The sequence below is a fragment of the Salvelinus alpinus genome, chromosome 36 (assembly GCF_045679555.1).
Source record: "Salvelinus alpinus chromosome 36, SLU_Salpinus.1, whole genome shotgun sequence".
NCBI lineage: Eukaryota > Metazoa > Chordata > Actinopteri > Salmoniformes > Salmonidae > Salvelinus > Salvelinus alpinus.
This window is the reverse complement of record NC_092121.1, coordinates 1,558,873-1,585,719: the sequence shown is the minus strand read 5'-3', so window position 1 is coordinate 1,585,719 and position 26,847 is coordinate 1,558,873. Positions and strand designations below refer to the sequence as shown.

The following is a 26,847-nucleotide window of genomic DNA, read 5'->3' as shown; positions in this document are numbered from 1 at the left end:
CAAGCAAAGTATAAGGGAGTTATACTCCAGTCTAGTAGATGGCGGTAATGCAAAATTTATTGGATGCCAACCGCCGTTAAACCTCATCGAAGAAGACGAGGTTTACTTACTTGCGTGTGCTGCCTGCCTGAGGCTTGCAACATACATGTCAGTCATGGACACATTTGAAGACGAATTTAATAAGTATCGTTCGCCGCTGGTGTCACGATATGCCAGCAAGGAAATGGCCTATAACTTCAGTGACAGGAAGAAATTCACAACGTGGAGGAAACTGTGGATCTACTTGGCCAAAGCTGAGAAGGTGTGCGCTCTAAATAGCCACTTAGCTAGCTAGCTGTAATCTTGGCTAGTGATCATGAATGAGCATGCATGTTATTTTAGTTATCTAGCTATAGCATGTTTCAGTAGCTATCTAGCTATAGTTTTCCAAATTATTTGTGTACTTTCTGCTACAAAATGAAGTCTATTTTAAGTTTGCGACCTTGAGAGATCCTTCTCAAGTTCCCTGCTCTAAATATAGGAAGACCTTATAGTAAATGAACAGCTTCAGAATATAACGGTACTGTATTTGCCTTACAAGACAGAAGATGCAAACCAAACAAACTAGCTAGTAGGATGCAGTGTCCTGTGATAAGTTGTGGAGTATTGATGCATGGTTGTGGATGTGATGATGCATGTAGTCATTCATCAACAGTACCCAGTTGTTGGCAAAGTCAGGAAAGTTACTGGGAGGGTTGGTAAAGTAAGTTACGCTAGTCAATCAACCCTGTAGAAGTCCTTCAGATGTGTAACCCCTATCTTCAATAATCTAGCCTCTCGGTTAACTTGATGTCAGGGTTCCAAATCTCTTTCAGCTAGTTCAGGGACCGCACTGCAAATTCCAATATTCCACTGCTGTTGGCCTACACTGTTTGGAACCTGGATATGGATTTCCAGCCATTTCCACATGATAAACAAACCTACAGACAGTGAAACCTGGATAAGAGTTGTCCAGCAAAGACCTTTTTAAGAGAAAAACACTAGGCTATTTTTGAAGACAAAAATGACTTTCACATCTCTTCTAATTTCCAGGGAGGCTGTGTGTTTGTAATTAACCTTACTATCAGACCCTCTGTCACATGCAACAGCTCAGCTGATCTGTTAGTGGAGGGGAAATGGACGACACAAAGGTAATGAATAAGGGTATAGGCAGGGCCTAGCCTATGGGCAAAAAGTACAAAATACAGATATTTTGTATCAAAATAAATGACAAAATTCTTAGACAAATATATTTGCAAGTAGCTGGCCCGAACAGCAAAAATGTTCTCTGTAATGGTTTTACATTGACTGTATTATGTTTTTGTTGAACTACCTTAGTTGAGCAAGTCCACTCTGGTAAGGGTGTCTGCTAAATCACCTTAATGTATATGTGAAAATGAACATACCAAAATGAACTACAAAGCACACAGTGTATTGTTTCGGGGCAGAGCTATTAGAATAATACTCAGCATGCTTTGCAATTGTTACAATTTGTATATTTAGTTAATTTAGTGCAATCAGACTTCTGATACCAATGCAGGGTGAAAGGTGGGCCACAATGTGAACCGCTATACAAAATGGTATAGAAAAGTATTTTGAAAATACAAATTTCAGTATTTTGAAAATACATTGGAGTGTAGTTCAGCCCAGTGTAATTCAAATGACGAAATACTCAGAAGTAATTAAAATATCTATTTCAAATACATGTAACAGAAATACTGCATTTGGGGCTTTTTAGCAGCCACACACACACAGAGAGCAGGGCTATGGTGGTGGAATTTGTCTCTTCTCACACTCGCTAGTCGCTACTATAGTCTTGTGCCCTCGTGAAAACGAATGTACAGACAGTGTTCCCTTACAAAATGTTGTTTCGTCAGATTTCAAATAGCAAGTTTGTCTCCAATGTCTCTCTGAAATCTGCTGGGGTGTGTTTGTGTCAAAAAATAGCCAGGCCAAAATGTCAAGGTAATAGGACACTAACCCCCTGAGAGTTAGCCTCTTTACGCTCTTCACTCTCCTTCCTTGTCCCTAAATAACCCTTCTATGTTTTCAGATATGTAAGTTGCATGTGATATTAGTGGAAACTCCACCACTGCACTGCTTATAGCCTACCTATCCAGATTCAAGTAAAAAAACATTTAAGAGTTACTAACGGCTAAGGGGAAGGAATGTCGCTCGCTATTGTCATTAACACAGGGCCAAACTCCTCTGCTCTGCTACTCGAACAACACGTTCTATTTTTCAATGGTTTTAAATAGACCTGCTACCATAACGAAGATTGTGCTGGAATAGTTTTCCTAGTTTCTGTGCGAGATATGGAGCAAAGCAACCACCTCTAGCTATCTGTTTTGAAAGTGATCTGAAAATGTTGACCCACTTTCTGGACAGTTCCACCACACATCAAATTGACACAATTGGCGTACTTTTATTATATAGTACCATACAATGTGCAACTACTGCAATGTAGCGACAATGTTTCACATTAATAAAAGCCAGAGAACACTTGATGAAGTAGCTAGCGCTTACACTGAATGCATATCCCAGAGTATCAGTTAAAAACCTACAATGACAGGCTGCAGTGCTTTCACTACGCCTCCAGGGTACCAGCTCTAACTTTCTCCGCTCCTCTTGTCCTTCCTGTTGACCACCAGGCTCTTGGTCTGCTCCTTATAACTCCATCTCCTCTTATTCTCCCTTCTCCAGGCTCTTGGCCTGCCCGTCACCGAAGCCCAGGTAGCAGAGATGGAGAGCCACGCTGAGGACATCGACTTTGCCATGGCGGCGGAGGAGGAGAGCAAGCTGAGGCACGATGTCATGGCCCACGTGCACACTTTCGCCCACTGCTGCCCCACCGCTGCTCCAATCATCCACCTGGGTGCCACATCCTGTTACGTGGGAGACAACACGGTAAGAGAAGCCCGATCCCAAATAGACCTCTAGATCTGAGATGGTTTGACAGGTGTAGGCATTGTTACTTAGCCTCTGGTAGACTAGGTGAAAGTTTCACTATATTGCTTATACCAATCAAATCCTCTTAGATTTCCACAAGGGCACAGGGCTTGGGGGATAATTTTGGGTTAGGCCATGTATTGTACATGCAACAGACTGCAGATAGTTACTTTTAGACCAAAAGGACCACATTATTTTAGGATGAGTGCTTAATGGTTACGTTTGTTTCTCATGGGTATATATTAGAGGTCGACCGATTAATCGGAATGGCCGATTTAATTAGGGACGTTTTCATAATCGGTAATCTGCATTTTTGGACACCGATTATGGCCGATTACATTGCACTCCACGAGGAGACTGCTTGACAGGCTGACTACCTGTTATGCGAGTGCAGCAAGGAGCCAAGGTAAGGTGCTAGCTAGCATTAAACTTATCTTATAAAAAACAATCAATCTTAACATAATCACTAGTTAACTACACATGGTTGATGATATTACTAGTTTATCTAGCTTGTCCTGCGTTGCATATAATCGATGAGGTGCCTGTTAATTTATCATCGAATCACAGCTTACTTCGCCAAACAGGTGATGATTTTAACAAGCGCATTCGTGAAAAAAGCACTGTTGTTGCACCAATGTGTACCTAACCAACATCAACGCCTTTCTTAAAATCAATACACAAGTATATGTTTTTAAACCTGCATATTTAGTTAATATTGCCTGCTAACATTAATTTGTTTTAACTAGGGAAATTCTGTCACTTCTCTTGCGTTCTGTGCAACAGAGTCAGGGTATATGCAGCAGTTTGGGCCGCCTGGCTCATTGCGAACTGTGTGAAGACCATTTCTTCCTAACAAAGACAGCCAACTTCGCCAAACGGGGGATGATTTAACAAAAGCCTATTTGCGAGAAAAGCACAATCATTGCACCAATGTGTACCTAACCATAAACATCAATGCCTTTCTTAAAATCAATACACAGAAGTATATATTTTTAAACCTGCATATTTAGTTAAAAGAAATTCATGTAAGCAATTTGCTAGAATTTGACAAAATTATGACATAACATTGAAGGTTGTCCAATGTAACAGCAATATTTAGACTTATGGATGCCACCCGTTAGATAAAATACGGAACGGTTCCGTATTTCACTGAAAGAATAAACGTTTTGTTTTCGTAATGATAGTTTCCGGATTTGACCATATTAATGACCTAAGGCTCGTATTTCTGTTTGTTATTATATTATAATTAAGTGTATGATTTGATAGCGCAGTCTGACTTGAGCAGTGGTAGGCAGCAGCAGGCTCGTAAGCATTCATTCAAACAGCACTTTCCTGCGTTTGCCGGGCAGCTCTTCACTGTTTATCACTTCAAGCCTATCAACTCCCGAGATTAGGCTGGCAATACTAAAGTACCTATTACAACATCCAGTAGGTATATGAAATACAAATGGTATAGAGAGAAATAGTCCTATAAATAAAAACAACCTACAACTTCTTACCTGAGAATGTTGAAGACTCATGTTAAAAGGAATCACCAGCTTTCATATGTTCTTATGTTCTGAGCAAGGAACTTAAACGTTAGCTTTTTTACATGGCACATGTTGCACTTTTACTTTCATCTCCAACACGGTTTTTGCATTATTTAAACCAAATTGAACATGTTTCATTATTTATTTGAGACTAAATAGATTTTATTGATGTATTATATTAAGTTAAAATAAGTGTTCAGTCAGTATTGTTGTAATAGTCATTTTATATATATATATATATATATATATACATACACACTGCTCAAAAAAATAAAGGGAACACTAAAATAACACATCCTAGATCTGAATGAATGAAATATTCTTATTAAATACTTTTTTCTTTACATAGTTGAATGTGCTGACAACAAAACCACACAAAAATGATCAATGGAAATCAAATGTATCAACCCATGGAGGTCTGGATTTGGAGTCACACTCAAAATTAAAGTGGAAAACCACACTACAGGCTGATCCAACTTTGATGTAATGTCCTTAGAACAAGTCAAAATGAGGCTCAGTAGTGTGTGTGGCCTCCACGTGCCTGTATGACCTCCCTACAACGCCTGGGCATGCTCCTGATGAGGTGGCGGATGGTCTCCTGAGGGATCTCCTCCCAGACCTGGACTAAAGCATCCGCCAACTCCTGGACAGTCTGTGGTGCAACGTTGCATTGGTGGATGGAGCGAGACATGATGTCCCAGATGTGCTCAATTGGATTCAGGTCTGGGGAACGGGCGGGCCAGTCCATAGCATCAATGCCTTCCTCTTGCAGGAACTGCTGACACACTCCAGCCACATGAGGTCTTGCATTAGGAGGAACCCAGGGCCAACCGCACCAGCATATGGTCTCACAAGGGGTCTGAGGATCTCATCTCGGTACCTAATGGCAGTCAGGCTACCTCTGGCGAGCACATGGAGGGCTGTGCGGCCCCCCAAAGAAATGCCACCCCACACCATGACTGACCCACCACCAAACCGGTCATGCTGGAGGATGTTGCAGGCAGCAGAAGTTCTCCACGGCGTCTCCAGACTCTGTCATGTCTGTCACATGTGCGTGTGAACCTGCTTTCATCTGTGAAGAGCACAGGGCGCCAGTGGCGAATTTGCCAATCTTGGTGTTCTCTGGCAAATGCCAAACGTCCTGCACGGTGTTGGGTTGTAAGCACAACCCCCACCTGTGGACGTCGGGCCCTCATACCACCCTCATGGAGTCTGTTTCTGACCGTTTGAGCAGACACATGCACATTTGTGGCCTGCTGGAGGTCATTTTGCAGGGCTCTGGCAGTGCTCCTCCTTGCACAAAGGCGGAGGTAGCGGTCCTGCTGCTGGGTTGTTGCCCTCCTACGGCCTCCTCCACGTCTCCTGATGTACTGGCCTGTCTCCTGGTAGCGCCTCCATGCTCTGGACACTACGCTGACAGACACAGCAAACCTTCTTGCCACAGCTCGCATTGATGTGCCATCCTGGATGAGCTGCACTACCTGAGCCACTTGTGTGGGTTGTAGACTCCGTCTCATGCTACCACTAGAGTGAATGCACCGCCAGCATTCAAAAGTGACCAAAACATCAGCCAGGAAGCATAGGAACTGAGAAGTGGTCTGTGGTCACCACCTGCAGAACCACTCCTTTATTGGGGGTGTCTTGCTAATTGCCTATAATTTCCACCTTTTGTCTATTCCATTTGCACAACAGCATGTGAAATGTATTGTCAATCAGTGTTGCTTCCTAAGTGGACAGTTTGATTTCACAGAAGTGTGATTGACTTGGAGTTACATTGTGTTGTTTAAGTGTTCCCTTTATTTTTTTGAGCAGTGTATATATATAAATAAATCGGCCGATTAATTGGTATTGGCTTTTTTTGGTCCTCCAATAATCGGTATCGGTATCAAAAAAATCATAATCGGTCGACCTCTAGTGTGTATATATATACAACTTTGAGATTTCTATGCATAATGACTGTTATGCCTGCTGTTTTTTTTCTCCCCCCTTCAGGATTTGATCATGCTTCGTGACGGTTTTGACATTCTCCTGCCGAAGGTAAGTTAGAGTGGTTATAGACCAGGGACGATTACTTCTACTACCCCCCAGGCCAGCACTAGATGCGGATAGTATGCTGTAAAGTTATGTGCAACTTTGTGTTGAAAATGTCTGAGGAAGTCAACCAAGTATGATCCTGTATATCCCTCATCACTTCCGTAAACTAAAAACTAATTTCTGTCTTTATAGTTGGCCAGAGTGATCGACAGACTATCAAACTTTGCTGAAAAATACGCTGGTCTCCCCACCCTGGGTTTCACACATTACCAGTAAGTATGAACACCTCAGAAGGTTCTAACTGTTAACTCGAAATGACACAACGACAAGGTTCCAGTTTAATAAAGTTTACTATACCGTATGAACACACTACAAGGTAGCCATTCCACTCAAGGCTAGCAAAACAGTCCTGTAGTGTAGCATCCGTGTCATCTGACCACTTCCGTATTGAGCGAGCCACTGGTACTTCCTGCTTTAGTTTTTGCTTGTAAGCAGGAATCAGGAGGATAGAATTACGGTCAGATTTTTCCAAATGGAGGGCGGGAGAGAGCTTTGTATACATCTGTGTGTGGAATAAAATCACTATGAGACATTGTCAGCCTAAGTGAGCCCGACCAACCCCCCCTAGCTCATGGACTATGTGCCATTGTGGATATATCCCATTTGTCTATGAACACTTATGTTCCTCTCAGATTAAAGAGTGATGTATTCAGTGCTTCTGAGTCCACTTTAATCTCTCTGCCTTATATTTCTCAGTCTTCATCTTTCTGTTTTATTTTTATATGAATCTTTATTTTTCCCCTCCACATTTTATTTTAACTAACTACAATGTGATTTTCTGGATTTTTTTTTCTCATTTTGTCTGTCATAGTTGAAGTGTACCTATGATGAAAATTACAGGCCTCTCTCATCTTTTTAAGTGGGAGAACTTGCACAATTGGTGGCTGACTAAATACTTTTTTGCCCCACTGTATATATATAACCTACCTACCTCTACCAGGCCGGCCCAGTTGACCACAGTGGGTAAGAGAGCATGTCTGTGGCTCCAGGACCTGGCCATGGACATGCGGAACCTTCAGCGCGCCCGCGAAGACCTGCGTTTCCGGGGGGTGAAGGGTACTACGGGCACCCAGGCCAGCTTTCTGCAGCTCTTCCAGGGGGACCATGATAAGGTGGAGGATCTAGACAGAATGGTCACGGAGATGGCAGGCTTTAAAAAGTGAGTTAAATGTATACTTTTATGTCAACAGTCTCTTGAGTTTCCTATTTGCCACACGGTTTGTCATTTGAGTACAAACAAATCCCTGAAATACCTTTTATTTATTTTTTTCAATCCTGTACATTTTTCCTCCCAGGGCTTACATGGTGACTGGACAGACGTACAGTCGTAAGGTAGACATCGACTCCCTCTCTCCCCTGGCCAGCATGGGAGCCACCATCCACAAGGTTGAGATGAGATTTGACTGTTTGTTTTTCTTACTACCGTAAATCTGTCTATGGAGAAACAATGCCTCCTGGTGGTCTTTGACAGTAGTGGAATGACCCACAGGTAATATATTATACTCTCTTCCTCAGATCTGCACTGACATCCGCCTGCTGGCTAACCTTAAGGAGATTGAGGAGCCTTTTGAAAAGGAGCAGATTGGTGAGTCATAAGAAGGAAATTGGTCCACTTCCTACCCAGGTATAAAGGAATCTAATGCCAAAACTAGGGTTAATATACTTTGTATTTCCTTGATTCCTCACATCCTCTCTCCTTACCTCTCAAAGCAGATTGGAGCAAAATATCAGAAGAACCTTCACCTCTGATCTTCTGCTCCAATGTACTTTGAGAAAGAGGCAAGGAGAGAGGATGTGAGGAATCAATAAAATACAATTGAGCCCTCGATTTCACTTTGATTAAGGCACCAACTGGTAAACCATCCTGATGGCTCAGAGTAAATAGCTAGTTTAAGCTATTTCCTAAATGCCAACCCATTGTTACTTGTCTGGGTCCCACTGACTGCCTCTCCCCCACCAGGCTCCAGTGCCATGGCCTACAAGAGGAACCCAATGCGTTGTGAGCGTTGCTGTAGTCTGGCCCGCCACCTGATAGCGCTGCTCGCTGACCCCCTCCAGACCGCCTCTGTCCAGTGGCTGGAAAGAACACTGGATGACAGTGCCAATAGGAGAATCTCTCTCCCTGAGTCTTTCCTTACCGCTGACATCATCCTCAGCACCCTGCAGAACATCACCGAAGGCCTGGTGGTCTACCCCAAGGTAAATTCATTGGATTTATTAGATAATTAGAAGTAGTAGGCTTGTCCAGACAGAAATGATTGAGGATAAAAATGCAATAAACCAGGAGGCTTATTTCCATTGTTGTCCTCATAAGGTATTATCACCACCATTTTTAACATTGTCATTTCATGAGTAATGCACACACAACTGCACTTATCCCACAGTACGTCTGTTGGCTATAACACATCACAGAGGAACAACATTCAACTCACACTGTCTTGTATGTTATGTAGGGGTGTAACGGTTGTGTGTGGGAGAGAGAGCGCTCCTCCTCCATCATCATTTAAATCTCCAGTCTGGGAACATTTTGGCTTCCCAGTAGACGCAAAAATTTATTGAACTTAGGAGGAAATCAACTAAATGTATTGAATTTATTAGGACATTAATTCATTTGCCCAAGATGATGATAAGACATGAACAAAATGCACAAGTAATTCTTATTTTTTCTTCAACTTTCTGAAGAGGTAATGGCGCGAGAATGCCCCTGTCTGTGTATAGCTGTACACAAGGATGCTAATGACAACTGTCTTCTGGTAGATGGGAAGTCTTTCCCATAAACCTTCTCAATGAAATGTTAACCATAAAGTAAGCTATGGACAGTGCCGTCGGGAAGTATTCAGACCCCTTGACTTTTTCCACATTTTGGTACGTTGCAGCCTTATTCTAAAATGGATTAAATAAAAATCCTCAGCAATCTACAACAATGCCCCATAATGACAGAGAAAACAGGTTTTTAGAAATGTTTGCAAATGTATTCAAATTAAAAACCGCTACCTTATTTACATAAGTATTCAGACCCTTTGCTATGAGACTCGAAATTGAGCTCAGGTGCATCCTGTTTCCATTGTTCATCCTTGAGATGTTTTTACAACTTGATTGGAGTCCAGCTGTGGTAAATTCAATTGACTGGAGATGATTTGGAAAGGCACACACCTGTCTATATGAGGTCCCACAGTTGATAGTGCATGTCAGAGCAAAAATCCAGCCATGAGGTCGAAGGAATTGGTCATAGAGCTCTGAAACAGGATTGTGTCGAGGCACAGATCTGGGGAAGGGTACCAACATATTTCTGCAGCATTGAAGGTCCCATAGAACACAGTGGCCTCCCTCATTCTTAAATGGAAGAAGTTTGTAACCATCAAGACTCTTTCTAGAGCTGGCCGCCCGGCCAAACTGAGCAATCGGGGAGAAGGGCCTTGGTCAGGGAGGTGACCAAGAACCAGATGGTCACTGACAGAGCTCTAGAGTTCCTATGTGAAGATGGGAGAACCTTCCAGAAGGACAACCATCTCTGCAGCAGTGGCCAAACGGAAGCCATTCCTCAGTTAAATCACATGACAGCCCACTTGGAGTTTGCCTAAAGACTCTCAGACCACGAGAAACACGATTATCTGAACTCTTTGGCCTGAATGCCAAGCGTCACGTCTAGAGAACCTGGCACCATCCCTACGGAGAAGCATGGTGGTGGCAGCATGCTGTGGCAATGTTTTTCAGCGGCAGGGACTGGGAGACTAGTCAGGATCGAGGCAAAGATGAACAGAGCAAAGTACAGAGAGATCCTTGACGAGAGCCTGCTCCAGAGCTCTCAGGACCTTTAGACTGGGGCGAAGGTTCCCTTCTCAACAGGACAACGACCCTCAGCACACAGCCAAGACAACGCAGGAGTGGCTTCGGGACAAGTCTCTGAATGTCCTTGAGTGGCCCAGCCAGTGCCCGGACTTAAACCTGATTGAATATCTTTGGAGAGACCTGAAAATAGCTGTGCAGCAACACTCCCATCCAACCTGACAGAGCTTGAGAGGTTCTGCGGAGAAGAATGGAAGAAACTCCCCAAATACAGGTGTGCCAAGCTTGTAGTATCATACACAAGAAGACACGAGGCTGTAATCGCTGCCAAAGGTGCTTCAATAAAGTACTGAGTAAGGGTCTGAATACTTCTGTAAATGTAATATTTTATTTTTAATAAGTTAGCAAACATTTCTAAAAACATGTTTTTGTTTTGTCAGTATGGAGTATTGTGTGTCGATTGATGAGGACAATTTGATACATTTTAGAGTAAGGAGATACCTAACAGTGGAAAAAGTCAAGGTGTGAATACTTTCCGAAGGCACTGTATACCTGGCAGAATGATATCATGATTATTCGCATCAATTCAGTGGTGATTTGTTCAGCAAACTCTGCAATCACGTGTGCTACATAAACACTGTTAACCAAACAAGGCACTTGCTGGTGTGCACGTTAATGAAAGGGTATCTACACCCAAAAATGAAAATGTCTTTGTTTTTTGCCAGACCTAAAATGTGATTGTGGTTTAAGCATTGTTGTGGGCTTTAAACCTCCAATATTGTTTTTTCTATTAAAGTGATTTTGACAGTGGAAAATCAGAAACCTGGAAAAACGAAACAGAATTGGGCAAAAAAAATGCAATTTTATTGGGCTCTACATTTAGTAGCAAGAAAAAGTATGTGAACTCTTTGGAAATACCTGGATTTCTGCATAAATTGGTCATAAAATTTGATATTCATCTAGGTCACAATAGACAAACAGTCTGCTTAAACTAACACACAATTATGTGTTCATGTCTTTATTGAACACACTGTGTAAACATTCACAGTGCAGGGTGGGAAAAGTATGTGAACCCTTGGATTTAAAAACTGGTTGACCCTCCTTTGGGAGCAACAGAGATGTTAGCATGTTCCAGAGATTTCTGGAAGTCTTTAGCTGACACTAGGATTCTTCTTTACCTCATTGAGCATTCGGCGCAGTGCTCTTGCAGTCATCGATGCATGACGGCCACTCCTAGGGAAAGTAGCAACAGTGCTGAACTTTCTCCATATAGAGACATTTTGTCTTACCGTGGACTGATAAACATCAAGGCTTTTAGAGATACTTTTGTAACCCTTTCCAGCTTTATGCAAGTCAACAATTCTTAATCTGAGATCTATTTAGTTCGAGGCATTTTTCACATCAGGCAATGCTTCTTGTGAATAGCAAATTCAAATTTTGTGAGTTTTTTTTTTCAAGGCAGCTCTAACCAACATCTCCAATCTCGTCTCATTGATTGGACTCCAGGTTAGCTGACTCCAATTAGCTTTTGGAGAAGTCATTAGCCTAGGGGTTCACATACTTTTTTCCAACCTACACTGTGAACGTATAAATTATGTATTCAATATAGACAATAAAAATACAATCATTTGTGTGTTAGTTTAAGCACACTTGTTTGTCTATTGTTGTGATTTGGATGAAGATCAGATCAAATTTTATGACCAATTTATGTAGAAATCCAGGTAATTCCAAAGGGTTCACATACTTTTTCTTGCCACTGTATATGATCTATTCCTGGGTTAGTTTTGCATATTTTGCGCAAACTAAAATGAACTACAGTAACTTGGCAATTAATTTTCCTGCTGTACCGAAACTGAACCGTGACCGCAATACGCACCGAAACCTGGGTTTGGTGAACCGTTACACCCCCTAATGTTATGTATCCCTATCTAATTTTCATCTATCTCTTTCCCTCTCGCTTTCTCTCATCCTCTCGCTCTCTCTGTCAGGTGATCGAGAGACACATCCATCATGAGCTTCCCTTCATGGCTACAGAGAACATCATCATGGCTATGGTGAAGGCTGGAGGCAACAGACAGGTACGCACCCTTCTAGTACAGCATGACACCACAACTTATTAGAACAGAACGTATTTCTCAGACTCCACGTTGCATAATTAGTGTAGCGCATCTATTCCTCTATCAGTTTAAAATATAATTTAGCTGTGGTGGCGAGTAGGGATGCAGACCCCGATGAGTCTTCTGTTGTTACATGTGCATTTTATACATTGGAGCAGGCTGAGCAAAGTTGATACGTTATGTCATTTCATCACCTGGTATAACCAAGGGCACAGGCCAGTCTGAGTAGGCTTTTCAGTTGCAAGTTCGCTGTCATGTAGCCTCTGAGTGACATAGAGGAACAATGAAGCACCATTTCGCGACAGGCATGCTTGCAGCTTTACAGCAAAGAAAATGGCTTGTCTCTAGCTTTAAAGGTTAATAAAATATGGCCCATATTACTGGAGCAACCTTTTTTTTCTTCCGGTGCGATTTCATGCACATTTGAGATCATTTCACAAACCATGAGTCCCTTTTTTAAACTAATCCCAGGTTGCTAATTATTAGTTTGATAACAAACGATGTTGTTCAGTCATGTCATGTTAACTAGCTGGCTAACAACCTGGTGACTTGACAGTAGGTCTAGTCAAATTTGATTGGCACGAGCAGAAAGGAATAGACTCTGCTATTTATGATATATGCTTCAAAGGTAGGATTCATACAGGCCTAATGTAAGCATAAACTATACCAAAAATCTATCTCTTTCTGGTGCTCCTTAAATTCTGTTTGTCGCCTAATGCATTTAGTTTGGTGCCTAAGTTGTGAAGTGTGTGTGTGTGTGTGATGAATACTTGTTATCGTGACAATACTGCTTGCTACCTCCTGTATGTGTGCTTATTTTCTTAAACAGTACAATAACTGAATCAAATGACATTTGAATCCCCAGATTGCATGTATACTGAACTAAAATATAAACCCAAAAAGTGTTGGTCCTGTCTTTCATGAGCTGAAATAAAATATCCCAGAAATATTCCCATAAGCACAAAAAGCTTATTTCTCTATACATTTGTGCACAAATTTGTTTACATCCCTGTTATTGAGCATTTCTCCTTTGCCAAGATAATCCATCCACCTGACAGGTGTGGCATATCAAGAAGCTGATTAAACAGAATGATCATTACACAGGTGCACCTTGTGCTGGGGACAATAAAAGGCCACTCTAAAATGTGTAGTTTTGTCACACAACACAATAACACATGTCTCAAGTTTTGAGGGAGCATGCAATTGGCATGCTGACTGCAGGAATGTCCACCAGAGCTGTTGCCAAAAAATGTAATGTTAATTTTTCTACCATAAGCAGCCTTCAACGTCATTTTAGAGAATTTGGCAGTAGGTCCAACCAGTCTCACAACTGCAGAACACGTGTAACCACGCCAGCCAGGACCTCCACATCCGGCTTCTTCACCTGCGGGATCGTCTGAGACCAGCCAGCCGGACTGCTGATGAAACTGTGGGTTTGCACAACCGAAGAATTTCTGCACAAACTGTCAAAAACACTCTCAGGGAAGCTATGCGAAGATGTGTCGCGCTGCATGAGGCATATGGTGGTCACACCAGAAACTGACTGGTTTTCTGATCCACTCAACATCTGTGACCAACAGATGCATATCTGTATTCCTAGTCAAAATCTTTGAAATTGTTGCATGTTGCGTTTGTAATTTTGTTCAGTTTATTATTGTGTAATCACACAGTAACAGTTTCTATCGTGTCTGTGTTCTTGCACCAGGACTGCCATGAGAAGATCCGTGTGTTGTCCCAGCAGGCTGCAACCGTGGTCAAACAGGAGGGGGGGGACAATGACCTCTTGGCCAGGGTCCAGGTTGACCCCTACTTCGCCCCTATCCTGGGCCATCTAGACAGCATCCTGGACCCCAAGACCTTCATCGGCCGTGCCCCCCAACAGGTACTATACAGAACACATACCTTTGTTTTTCTCTACTTTGCCTCAGAGTTTTGTAATATAATTTTAAAATACCTGATGTTAAACAGAAAATAATATCCAGCACACTGGGGGTCTTGGTACAGATTTAACGGTGGCAAAAAGATCCTTTCAATCTGTTGAGTATCAAAATCACATGTGCTCTTTTGTATTTAGTACATTATACAGCTTTTCTCCATGTACCTATAGTTGACGCAACCTAACTCATCATTCTCTCTCACTCACTCACTCAGGTGGCGAGGTTTCTCTCTGAGGAGGTACGCCCTCTGCTGGAACCTTACAAGGCCGAGATTGACGTCAAGATCGAGCTGGAGCTCTAAAACGGGGGACAATCCTGACCTGTAAAACGACTAACCAAAATACTTAAACTGACCTTTAATTTAACCCTGACTTAATTTAAACCAATTCTGAAATATTGTTTTGCAAGTCAAGAGTGGCCTTTTCACTAAAACAAACACATACTGTTACACACAAATAAACCTCATCATGACTGACTGCATGCTTCACTGTAAAGACAATAAAAGACTGAAATCAGAAGTCAGTGAGTTTGTAATGATGTTATGCTAAACTAGCAGGGTTAAAACATATACATATGAAATCTCTGAAATATTTCAGGTATATGTATTTCATACTGTTCCAACACTGTATTTTCCTAAATTAATGTATGATTCACTAAGTAAAACATCAACATTGTTGTTCATGAAATTCCTTGTTACATATTTGAGGCACAGTAAACCTTTTAGACTAAAGGACCCAGCTTCCTCTTCAAATGGTTGGGGTCAAAGGTCCTTTGTCCCAGCAGTCTTTATTACCAAGAGTGTCATCATATGAAGTTGATAATATTGGTTCAGTGGAGCCATTATTACTCATTTATTGCTTTGTATTTGAATGATCTAATGCTCAACAGCAGACGCCCTGTTACAGCTTTCAGTCTGGAGAGAAAGAAGAATATATTAAGTCCTGTGTTTGATATACTTTGGTTTCACTATGTTTGTGGGTGTACAATATGAATTTTGTATGACAGAGTTAATATTTAGAAAATAGGTACCTGAAATGGAAAGAAAAGGGTAATGTGTGTGAGAACGAGGTGTGCAGAGGAAGCCCACAGCTGGTACAGTATGTTACTGGCAAGCAAGTAGTTGTAAATAAAAAAAAATGTTGGCCACGCTGTTACCGTAATGTCTTGCATAGCAAACCCCTTCAAAAATGTACTTTAAAAAAAGTATTATTCTAAGTAGAATAGTTACACAATTTAAAAATAATAGGTTTATTGTATATAGCGCTTTTCATTACAAAGAGAATTTCAGATACGCTTTAAAAAATAATACATTTAGGGTTCTGGCAGTGGCAAGTGATGGTGTTCCACTGCTGACAGAGTGTTGAGGCAGTTCAGAAATGCAGTGGTAGTGGAGGGAGTGTTGATGGTACAGGGAGGGAGAAGTGTCAAGTCAGATACGATGTTTTTTTAACATTTTTATCTACAGATATACACAACACACATGAACAGAAAACATCCCTGTATTACCAAGGAAACTCGCGTACGTGTCTAAACCCAAATTCCCTAGTTCCACTCACTTGGGCATGATCCGATGCTCAAACGCTATGTCCTTCCCTTTTTATTCATGGTGATTCGTGGCAACTTTATTTGAATTAATTTAAACACTGTCATGGTCAAAATCACTATCGGGTCACATCTTCACACCTCAATACTGTCATCCTCGTACCAATCTTCATTATCACCATTAAAATAATTTAAAATATCTAAACCCCGGGGCATATTTCTTAATCTAGCCCTGACCCAACGTAATACTTGTACCATACTTCTCTCTGGAAAAGCGAGTGAGAAATAACTTTCTACTGGTGTTATTACGGTATATTTGACAGTGAAGGCCAAGGGGGAGAGGCATTTCGAATTGAGTTAGATGTGAAAAAATCAAGAGCTTGTGTTAGCTTTCCCTCCCAACTGTACATACAAGAAAACCTCTGTGAGTTTAAACCACTTTTTACTAAACTTCTCTTTCTCTGGCTTAAATATTCTTCTCTTGTATGTTACTATGACATCTTGTCATAGAGCTTGCAGGAAAGGTATTTCACTGTACTTGTGCATGTAACATTAACTTGTAAAGTGAAACTTGTCAATGTATCTTTATTTGTGTAAATTGTGTCTTTGTCGTTATTGCGGTAGCCTAGTGGTTAAGAGCATTGAGCCAGTAACCGAAAGGTTGCTAGAGAGAATCCCCAGAATCTGTCGTTCTGCCCCTGAACAAGGCACATAAGAATTTGTTCCTAACTGACTTGCCAAGTTGAATAAAAAAAATACAAATTGCTTTTTCTGTATCTTACTTTCCTCTCAATTTCCTTTTCAGTAACAATTTTTCTGGGTGTCATTTGATGAGGTTTTAACAGTCTTTTAACATTTTCTTCCTATCACTCAGTGATTTCTCAAGTGGGTAGCCTATAGCTTCAAAATGTCCTTTTCACCTCATCAGCTTTGATCCTGTAAGATGTGCATGAACAGATAATCAACCGATACTAATGTTACCGGACCTGGGTTCAATTACTATTTCAATTACGTTCACATCCATTTCTAATTAAGATATTTGAAAATACAAGAAGTTGAATATTGGGAATGTATTTGGAAGTATACTTGGAAAGTATTGGCATGTATTTGAAAATACTCAAATACAACTAAATACTCCAGTGCATTTGAACCCAGGTCCTAGGAGTATTTAAAATAATGAATTTGCTTTGTATATGAAATTATTTGACAATAGATTCAAATAGTTGATTTGACCACATTATTTGAAAATACTAAAATACATAGAAAATAAGTATTTAAATAAAAAATAATTAAATACACATGTATTTAAACTCAGGTCAGGATACTACATGGCATTCAAATAAACTACAAAGGAGTAATTGTGTCTTTCCCAGGTGACCTTCGTGTACCATTATGTGGCTCTGGGCACTGCTTCCGATCTGCTTGGCGGTGTTTGGCACTGTGGGCATATGGGTGGTGTAAGTATTTATCTGACGTCCACGTGTGCTCTCTTCAGCCACTTCGTTATTAGCGATAGGCAGAATAATACTGTGGTCTCTTATGCTACAATGATATGGCGATGATGAGGAAAATGTTCATGTTTACTTAGTAACAAACACAGAACACTTGTGCTCTGAGTGCAAGAAACAAAACAAACATCAAATGATTGCCTCTGTCACCCTCCACAGGGTATGGTGCCTTCGGAAAGTATTCAGACCCCTTGACTTTTTCCACATTTTGTTATGTTACAGCCTTGTTCTAAAATAGTTTTTTTTATACTAAAATCATCAGCAATCTACACATTATACCCCATAATGACAAAGAACCCCCCCCCCACAGAAATACCTGATTTACATAACTATTCAGACCCTATGCTATGAGACTTGAAATTGAGCTCAGGTGCATCCTGTTTCCATTGATCATCCTTGATGTTTCTACAACTTGATTGGAGGCCACCTGTGGTAAATTCAATTGATTGGACATGATTTGGAAAGGCACACACCTGTCTATATGAGGTCCCACAGTTGACAGTGCATGTCAGAGCAAAAACCAAGCCATGAGGTCGAAGGAATTGTCCATAGAGTTCCAGAACAGGATTGTGTTGAGGAACATATCTGGGGAAGGGTACCAAAAAATTTCTGCAGCATTGAAGGTCCCCTAGAACACAGTTGCCTCCATCATTCTTAAATGGAAGACGTTTGGAACCTCCAAGACTCTGCATAGAGCTGGGCAAACTGAGCAATCGGGGGAGAAGGGCCTTGGTCAGCGAGTTGACCAAGAACCCAATGGTCACTCTGACAGATCTCTAGTTCCTATGTGGAGATGGGACAACCATCTCTGCAGCACTCCACCAATCAGGCCTTTATGGTAGAGTGGCCAGACGGAAGCCATTCATCAGTAAAAGGCACATGACAGCCCGCTTGGAGTTTGCCAAAAGGCACCTAAAGACTCTGACCATGAGAAACAAGATTAAAGTCTTTGGCCTGCATGCCAAATGTCACTTCTGGAGGAAACCTAGCACCATTCCTACGGTGAACCATGGTGGTGGCAGCATCATGCTGTGTGGATGTTTTCCAGCGGCAGGGACTGGGAGACTAGTCAGGATCGAGGGAAAGATGAACGGAGCAAAGTACAGAGAGATTCTTGATGAAAACCTGTTCCGGAGCGCTCAGGACCTCAGACTGGGGCAAAGGTTCACCTTCTAATAGGACAACGACCCTAAGCACACAGCCAAGACAACGCAGGAGTGGTTTAGGGACAAGTCTCTGAATGTCCTTGAGTGGCCCAGCCAGAGCCCGGACTTGAACCCAATCAAATATCTCTGGAGAGACCTGAAAATAGCTGTGCAGTGACGCTCCCCATCCAACCTGACAGAGCTTGAGATGATCTGCATAGAAGAATGGGAGAAACTCCCTAAATACAGGTGTGCCAAGCTTATAGTGTCATACCCAAGAAGACTTGAGGCTGTAATCACTGCCAAAGGTGCTTCATCTAAGTACTGAGTAAAGGGTCTGAATACTTATGTAAATGTGATATTTCTGTATTTTTGTTGTTGAAATTAGCAACAAACAAAAAAAAAATCCTGTTTTTGCTTTGTCATTTTGGGGTATTGTGTGTAGATTGATGATGAAAAAAAACGATTTAATACATTTTAGAATAAGGCTGTAACCTACCAAAATGTGGAAAAAGTCAAGGGGTCTGAATACTTTCCGAAGGCATTAAAATACTAACTACAGTTCTTGTTCTTGCCAGGTTTGGTATCGCTGTATCGAATGAGACTGTTAACATCACAGATAGATTCCCTTACATCAGGTAAGAGTCACACTGGTCTTTCAATCAAGTCAATGTCTCACAGTACTCCTTAAATATTCCCAATGACATGGATCAAAATGAAAAGTGATAACATTCAAATTGCATTAGTCGTATGTACCGGATATGCATTGTATACATCGTCCAATTAAAAACATACTTGCAGGTTCCTTCTCGACAACGTAACAACAATAAGAAATAATAAAATATAAATCAAATAATAAAAAGTACATTAATAAAATAAACATTTTAGCATACACAGAACAGCCTCAATTTGTTGGGACATGGACTCTACAATGTCAAGTTGGCTGGATATCTTTTGGGTGGTGGACCATTCTTGATACACAGGAAATTGTTGAGCGTGAAAAACCCAGCATTCCTTGCAGTTCATGAAACACTCAAATTGGTGAGCCTGGCACGTACTACCATACCCCTTTCAAAGGCACTTAAATCCTTTGTCTTGCCCATTGGCACACATACACAATCCATGTCTCAAAGCTTAAAAATCCATCTTTAACCTGTCTCCTCACCTTCATCTATACTGATTGAAGTGGATTTAAACTGTCTCTGACCCTGTTGGTATCAGATCTCATGCTCCGATACCGTCTTCCCGACGGTAAGGGATTGAACAGCTCGTGTGTGGGGTCCTTGATGATGCTACGGCCTTCCACAGAAACCGTTTTGAGTAGATGTCCTGGATAGGTGGGAGCACGGTCTCAGTGATGTACAGGGTCGTCTTCACCACCCACTGGAGGGCCTTGCGGTCGTGGCCGGAGGACGGTATCGGAGCATGAGGTCTGATACCAACAGGCTCAGAGACAGTTTCTATCCACAAGCCATCAGACTGCTGAACACTTGCACTGGACTGACCACCTGATCTGATTCTCCACACCGTAGCACACATGCACAGACATACACAGTCCCAGGCCCAGATGCAACCCGTCAGGACGTGCTCAATGGTGCAGTGGTAATATTTGGAGAGGACCCGTGGCGGCATGCATAGCTAGCATGGAGCATTAAAGTTCACCCAAATTACAAAATGACATTGGTTTTCTATGGACAAGGTATGACAGCAATCCATGCTTTGGTTGTGTTTACCTGTCTGCATGTCAACGGTACTTATATTAGCTTTTTTGCACTTCATGTCCACATCATGTATAAGCAACTTCATTGAGTTACACTATAATTATTTTTTTTTATTATTTTTTTTGCTTCAAATCATCCTAAACTAAGACACATTTTTTACATAAAGTATGAGAAGGGAAACAATAAGGTTTGTATTGTTACAATAACCAATACACATTATGAGGCTGTTACGTCTGATGTTGTGTTTCTAATCGTAGAGAATTGAAATGTGAATTTGTGTTCCACAGTGAGTGTGGCACCTATAATCCACAGAGCTGCATCTTTGCTCAGATCTGCAACGTCTGTGCTGTCTTGGGTAAGTGAATAGACACACACACACACACACTCCCACTCTTACTTAATACCCCCTTCTCTCTCTGTGTCAGCCCTGTGGGTTGTGGTGATCCGGTTTCAGCAGGTCAGGGACTATGGTCAGAACAGCAAGGTGAACATCGCCAGTATCGTACTGGGCTTCATCTCCTGTGTGGGCATCTCCCTCATCGGAAACTTCCAGGTATCGTTTAGAATCTCACTTCAGTGTAAACTATTGTGATGAAGGCAGTTATCGCAATACTATTATAATATCTCCCTATTATTGTGATACAAGTCCTATTATAAACTGGGTGGTTCGAGCCCTGAATGCTGATTGGCTGACAGCCATGGTATATCAGACCGTATTCCACAGGTACGAAAAAAACATTTATTTTTACTGCTCTAATTACGTTGGTAACCAGTTTATACAGTGCCTAGGCATGTTGTGTAAATCAAATGATAAAAACCCCAAAGAAATATATTTTAATTCCAGGTTGTAAGGCAACAAAATAGGAAAAATGCCAAGGGGGTGAATACTTTCGCAAGCCACTGTAATAGCAATAAGGCACCTTGGGGGTTTGTGTTATAATGCCAATACATCACGGCTAAGGGCTGTGTCCAGGCACTCTGCGTTGCGTCGTGTGTAAGAACAGCCCTTAACCGTGGTATATTGGCCATATACCACACCTCCTCGGGCCTTATTGCTTAAATATCCTCCACCCCTTGCATGTACACATAAAAAGTAGACATATTGTTATACCCTGATAATTGCTGACAATATCTCCTTCATTCCATATTCTCTCCCATCCCTTCATCCCTCTCTTTCAGCAATCTGTAGTGATGGGGATCCACTTGTTGGGAGCGTTCCTGGCGTTCTTCGTGGGCCTGGCCTACTTCTGGCTGCAGGTGTGGCTCTGCTACAAAGCCCATCCCTTTAAAGACCGTCACTGGGTTGGACCTCTTCGAGCTACATTCTGTAGCATCTGCACCGTCCTGGTCATCACCAGTATCCTTACAGATATAACTTCATGTAGGAATAGATAAAACATCTATTACTCACTGTTGATGCATGCTGAACCGTGTTTTTGCTAAATATATCAACTTGAATACCGGTGAAAATATGACACAAAAACAATGGAGGTTGTAGTGTATATTCCCTGACCAGATTGGCAGAACAGAGGTGTACACTACACTTAGCTGGGAATGAGACTGTATACAAACTGCATCGTTTAGACATTGACAGGTCATCTGCTTGTGTTGTTGCTCCTTGACTGGCCTTTCCCTCCCCAGTGGCTATACTTCATAATACCGGCTACAAATCTGGAGCGGCCATTTGCGAGTGGGCCTTGGTCATGTCCTTCTTTGTCCTTTTTGGCCTCTTTGGGTCCGAGTTCCGTCACATCGACTTCCACCAGCTCACCGTGCAGAAACAACGTCTGAAGACACAGAGCACCAACGGAGTGGTCAGAATGAATGATGTTTCATAGTACAGCCAATGAGGCAGGTAGCCAAGTGGTTAGAGCGTTGGACTAGTAACCTGAAAGGTTGCAAGATCGAATCCCCGAGCTGACAAGGGGGGGAAAAATCTGTCGTTCTGCCCCTGAACAACCCACTGTTCCTAGGCCGTCATTGAAAATAAGAATTTGTTCTTAACTGACTTGCCTAGTTAAATACAAATACAAATGAGACCGTGACAATGATCATGCATTGATACACTGTTCATAGCTTAACATCTAAAGACACACACTAGGTTATTTTGACCCAGCTAGTTGGGTTGCGTGAATAACCCAACATGTTGGGTTGTTTGGAATACCCAAACATGGGTTAATTTAAACATTGGTAGTTTTTTTTCAAATGTAATCCAGGTTATTTTCATGAGGCGTGGCCTATTAGGGGGCGTGGCTTCCAGATAATGATTTTTGTATCACAAATCGAATTGTCTTCTTGTACTGTTATTCAGTCAAGCAGATCTAAGATTTTCTCCCCTTTTGGTTTTTATTTTTGTACCAACAGAAATGATTTAAATGTCACATCAAGACATGAACACTGTAAACATATCCACACTATTTATGTAGAAGAAGATATGATACAGGAATGGATACTTTTTCAAGTCATGAGGGTTTACATAAGTGTCTGATGAGGGTTTACGTAACTAAGTGTTTTTAATTTTGCTGATGTTAAATAAAATGTTACTTTAAACATACTGTACAGAGAATATCGAGCCTTCCATCAGTGTCTGTCATCAAAAAAAAAAACATTACATTTGTTTTCTCAGTGCAAACACATTTTAAAACAGCAGTTATATCAGATATATTTTTTACAAACATTTAAACAATCAATGTGCAGTGCAAAGGTCCATATTGTTGATATATAGTACCAAATCTGTTTTCAGTGCTATTGTTAGTGTTTCTGATTAAATAGGCATATTAGCACTATGTGTCCAAGCCTTTAGGACAAGCAGCCTTGGGTGTGGGTTTCTAAAAAACATAAAGAATACCTTTGGGAAACTCACCACTTCCTGATTTACTCTAGGTGAGTGCTGTTTGCAGGGGTTGGCTGTCAGCTGCGCTGCCCTTCATTGTCCTCAGAACTACCCATTATGAACGTTGCAGATAGAAATACAATTTATAGACGTGGCATGACACCCAATTCTATGTGACATAAGTATAGCTGTTCTACATAACCAATTTCTATCTGAACGTTTTTTTTAACATTGCACTCTCCTGAACACAGCCAGTCCTCCGCCGTTGCAGCCGCACAGACTGATTGACTGCCTGCCAAGGAGAACATTGCAGTGTTTTCAGGCTCTGTTTTTGTCAGTCCGTTTAGCCAGGCTATTGAGCTGAAGGTGAAGACTGACTGTTTCACACTGCATTAGAAAGACAGCATGCTACATGATGTCTCAGTCAACCCTGAGCGTTATTGCAGAAAATACAGGTCAAGATTAGCTTCGTCTCAGTCAAACCCGAGCGTTATTGCAGAAAATACAGGGCAAGATTTGCCTCGTCTCAGTCAACCCTGAGTGTTATTGCAGAAAATACAGGTCAAGATTAGCTTCGTCTCAGTCAAACCCGAGCGTTATTGCAGAAAATACAGGTCAAGATTTGCCTCGTCTCAGTCAACCCTGAGTGTTATTGCAGAAAATACAGGTCAAGATTAGCTTCGTCTCAGTCAAACCCGAGCGTTATTGCAGAAAATACAGGTCAAGATTTGCCTCGTCTCAGTCAACCCTGAGTGTTATTGCAGAAAATACAGGTCAAGATTTGCCTCGTCTCAGTCAACCCTGAGTGTTATTGCAGAAAATACAGGTCAAGATTAGCTCCACTCAGTCAACCCTGAGCGTCATTGCAGAAAATACAGGTCAAGATTAGCTTCGGAGTAAGTAGTCTGCAGCATCTATTCACCTAGAGCCTACATCTTTGTTTCTGTTGAAAGGGGAGAATTTGTCTTCAAAGTTTTGACTGCTGCAGTGATGGATGCTGTGTTTCATTCCTCTGTTGGTTGTCACTTAGTAATGGTTTCACTGTTACAGGAATCTGTGTCTGAGGGTGATGCAGAGGTGCTGTACTGCACTTAATCAATTCTACCACATGGTGGCACCACCAAGCATATACTCACTTCAACATACAATGATTAACCTTAGTTTTGTTTGACTATTCTTGGGACACTGTAACCAGGTTATAGGTGCCTCTGACAGTTTCCTGTCTAAGGCTCTGAGGCAGGTGTCTGACATGCCTGATTGTAAGACGGTGTGTTTGTCCCGTCAATAAACCTCAAAGATCATTGCAGACATCTGTGTTTCTTTTTCTGGGATAGTCACCATTTGAAGTGTCATGGGGTAAGATGTTTTTATGAATTCCTGAGTTCCTTAGTTGTGGACCTTTGTCCCTTTTTATTGAAATTGGTCTAAAGTGTATCTGGGTGTCTCAGGTGTCTCGTTTCATCCTTCCCAGGTGACGTAAGTAAACAATAATCTGGGCGCTGCTTCCAATCTGCTTGCCGGTTTTTGGCACTGTGGGAATGTGGGTGGTGTGAGTATCTAACAGACAGGTCTCCTCTCCAGCTACTTCTCTAGATAGAATAATAGTGTGGTCTTATGCTACGGTACAATGAGATGGTATTGATAAGAAACCTACTATCAGTGCAAATTCCAAACAGAAAATCACTGAAATATTGATATACTAAAGACAGTACTTGTTCTTCCCAGGTTTGGTATCGCTGTATCAAATGAGACTGTTAATATCACAGCGAGATTCCCCTACATCAGGTAAGAGTGACGCTGGTCACTGTAAAGGGTTTACCCCGAATTCCGCTGTGTATTTGGACTCTGTCAATAGAGGCACTACCACAGTTAAACTGTTATAAACACTAACAAAACATGCTGGGAAATGTTAATGAGCCCACAATGCCACAATACCATATACACACACGGGTGGCTCATTGTCTCGAAGTCAATATTTCATTACCAAGTCGTTTCCCGATTTGTAAATAATTCAAATGTGAATTTTGTCTTCCGGTGAATGCGACACCTATGATCCACAGAGCTGTATCTTTTTTACCAGCTCTGCAACATCTGTGCTGTCTTGAGTAAGTGAATTTATTCAGCACTTACACGTTGGTTCATACCACTTTATTATTCTTTCTTGTCTTTCGTATGTCACTTCAACCTTCTTCTCCCTTCTATCCTCCCTACTCTACCCTCCTCTACACCCCTCTCTCTCTTTTTTCTCTCTCTTTTCCTCTCCCTATCTCTGTCAGTCCTGTGTTGATCCGGTTTCAGCAGGTCGTCTCATCTCTGGGCATCTCCATCCTCGGCAGCGTCCGGGTATCGCTTTACGATTACAATAGGATACTATAACTACAGTATTATCTTCATACGAATCCCAATATCGCACCAAATCCTAGCATGTTCCCATAAAAAGATGACATTGATATACCCCCATATATGGTTGACAATATCCTGCCTGGCTCTTTCCCTCTCACCACCATTTCTCTCTCCATCCACCTCTTTCAGCAATCTGTGTTGTTTGGCATCCATGTGTTCGGGGCTTTTCTGGCCTTCTTTGTGAGCCTACTTCTGGTTGCAGGTGTGGCTCACCTATAAAGTCCAGCCCTCTAAAGACCGTCGCTGAGTGGGGCCTCTCAGAGCTGCCCTCTGTAGCATCTGCACCATCTTGGTCATCACAAGTGTCCTTTAAACGTCAGATCTATCAGCTGAGATAAATCAGAGAGAGGGGAGAGCACAAGGGGAGTGCTCGACGATCCAAGATCAACAGAGCTGAATGGTGATCCAGGATCAACAGAGCTAACTGTAAATTATTTAAAAAAACAATAATCCTAAATCATGCTTCTTTACCTGAATATAAAGTGAGAACATTGCAAGTAAAAAATAATATAATAAACTGTATGTCCTCCCTACAAACGACTATATTTTAGACATTGTCACCTGTTTGCCTTGTGCTCCTTGACTCCCCTTTCCTCCTCAGTGACCATGGGTCTACTCTTTGATACTGGCTACTGCTCAATGGCGTCCATTTCCGAGTGGGTTCTCGTGATGTGCTTCTTTGTCCTAGTTGGCCTCTTTGCATCCGAGTTCCGTCATATCGACTGTCACCAGCTCACCGTGCAGAACCAAGGCCTCAGCGAGAAACAGAGCATGGGATCATAATGGGATCATAATGTACAATAAACAGAACAGTAATGTAATAATGATATAATAATTGAACATTCAGCTCTGACTAATGAGCTTTACATAAGTGTACATATTTTAAACCTATTGTTGAATAAACTGCTACTCTTTTTAGTTAATAAAATACTACTAACTTTGATGCGGCATCTCCTTAGCTAAACCTCTTTGTTTGGTTTCTGTTGAGTTTACGGGAAATATTGATGAGATTTTTCTGATCTTTGTTCATTTTTTGACTACAGCAGTGGTGGTTGCTATGTTTCCTCTCTCTGTAGGTTGTCTCATGGTATTGCTTTCACTGTTACAGGAATCTGTAGGGTGACGGTGAGAGAGACGCTGTACTGTAGTTAGTCCATTCTACCACATGGTAGCACAATCAGGCCATGTTTGTCAGCCTGGCCTCAGAGCCATATGAAACATACTTTATGTATTTCTTAGCACCTCCAAGACGTATGATACCTACT

At 41.6% G+C, this 26,847-nt stretch overlaps 2 protein-coding genes and 1 long non-coding RNA gene across 3 annotated transcripts; all 3 read left to right on the top strand.

Moving 5' to 3' along the window:
* The first annotated feature begins 70 nt into the window (after positions 1 to 70).
* LOC139564765 (adenylosuccinate lyase-like) lies at positions 71 to 14,948 on the top strand. Its single transcript, XM_071384559.1, has 11 exons — positions 71 to 301; positions 2,722 to 2,925; positions 6,489 to 6,533; positions 6,723 to 6,802; positions 7,531 to 7,749; positions 7,886 to 7,976; positions 8,106 to 8,175; positions 8,551 to 8,789; positions 12,365 to 12,454; positions 14,199 to 14,375; positions 14,645 to 14,948. Exons 1-11 carry the CDS (start codon positions 146 to 148, stop codon positions 14,729 to 14,731), a joined length of 1,458 nt encoding a protein of 485 aa, XP_071240660.1. The 5' UTR covers positions 71 to 145; the 3' UTR covers positions 14,732 to 14,948.
* Positions 14,949 to 16,316: 1,368 nt separating this feature from the next.
* Positions 16,317 to 22,900, top strand: LOC139564767 (modulator of macroautophagy TMEM150B-like). Its single transcript, XM_071384560.1, has 7 exons — positions 16,317 to 16,396; positions 17,346 to 17,429; positions 19,204 to 19,263; positions 20,634 to 20,701; positions 20,772 to 20,899; positions 21,526 to 21,703; positions 21,988 to 22,900. Exons 2-7 carry the CDS (start codon positions 17,365 to 17,367, stop codon positions 22,182 to 22,184), a joined length of 696 nt encoding a protein of 231 aa, XP_071240661.1. The 5' UTR covers positions 16,317 to 16,396; positions 17,346 to 17,364; the 3' UTR covers positions 22,185 to 22,900.
* Positions 22,901 to 24,408: 1,508 nt separating this feature from the next.
* Positions 24,409 to 25,592, top strand: LOC139564768 (uncharacterized). The gene is made up of 5 exons (XR_011672826.1): positions 24,409 to 24,535; positions 24,651 to 24,728; positions 24,905 to 24,964; positions 25,240 to 25,284; positions 25,456 to 25,592. It is a non-coding gene; the product is annotated as an uncharacterized lncRNA (long non-coding RNA).
* The last annotated feature ends 1,255 nt before the right edge of the window (positions 25,593 to 26,847 follow it).

Coding starts and splice junctions, on each gene's coding strand:
- LOC139564765 (XM_071384559.1), top strand. CDS start 146: ATGTCAGTCATGGACACATTTGAAGACGAATTTAATAAGTATCGTTCG. Junction 12,455..14,198: donor AGGCTGGAGGCAACAGACAG/GTACGCACCCTT, acceptor TTCTTGCACCAG/GACTGCCATGAGAAGATCCG. Junction 14,376..14,644: donor TCGGCCGTGCCCCCCAACAG/GTACTATACAGA, acceptor TCACTCACTCAG/GTGGCGAGGTTTCTCTCTGA.
- LOC139564767 (XM_071384560.1), top strand. CDS start 17,365: ATGTGGCTCTGGGCACTGCTTCCGATCTGCTTGGCGGTGTTTGGCACT. Junction 20,702..20,771: donor CAACGTCTGTGCTGTCTTGG/GTAAGTGAATAG, acceptor TCTCTGTGTCAG/CCCTGTGGGTTGTGGTGATC. Junction 21,704..21,987: donor CACCGTCCTGGTCATCACCA/GTATCCTTACAG, acceptor TTCCCTCCCCAG/TGGCTATACTTCATAATACC.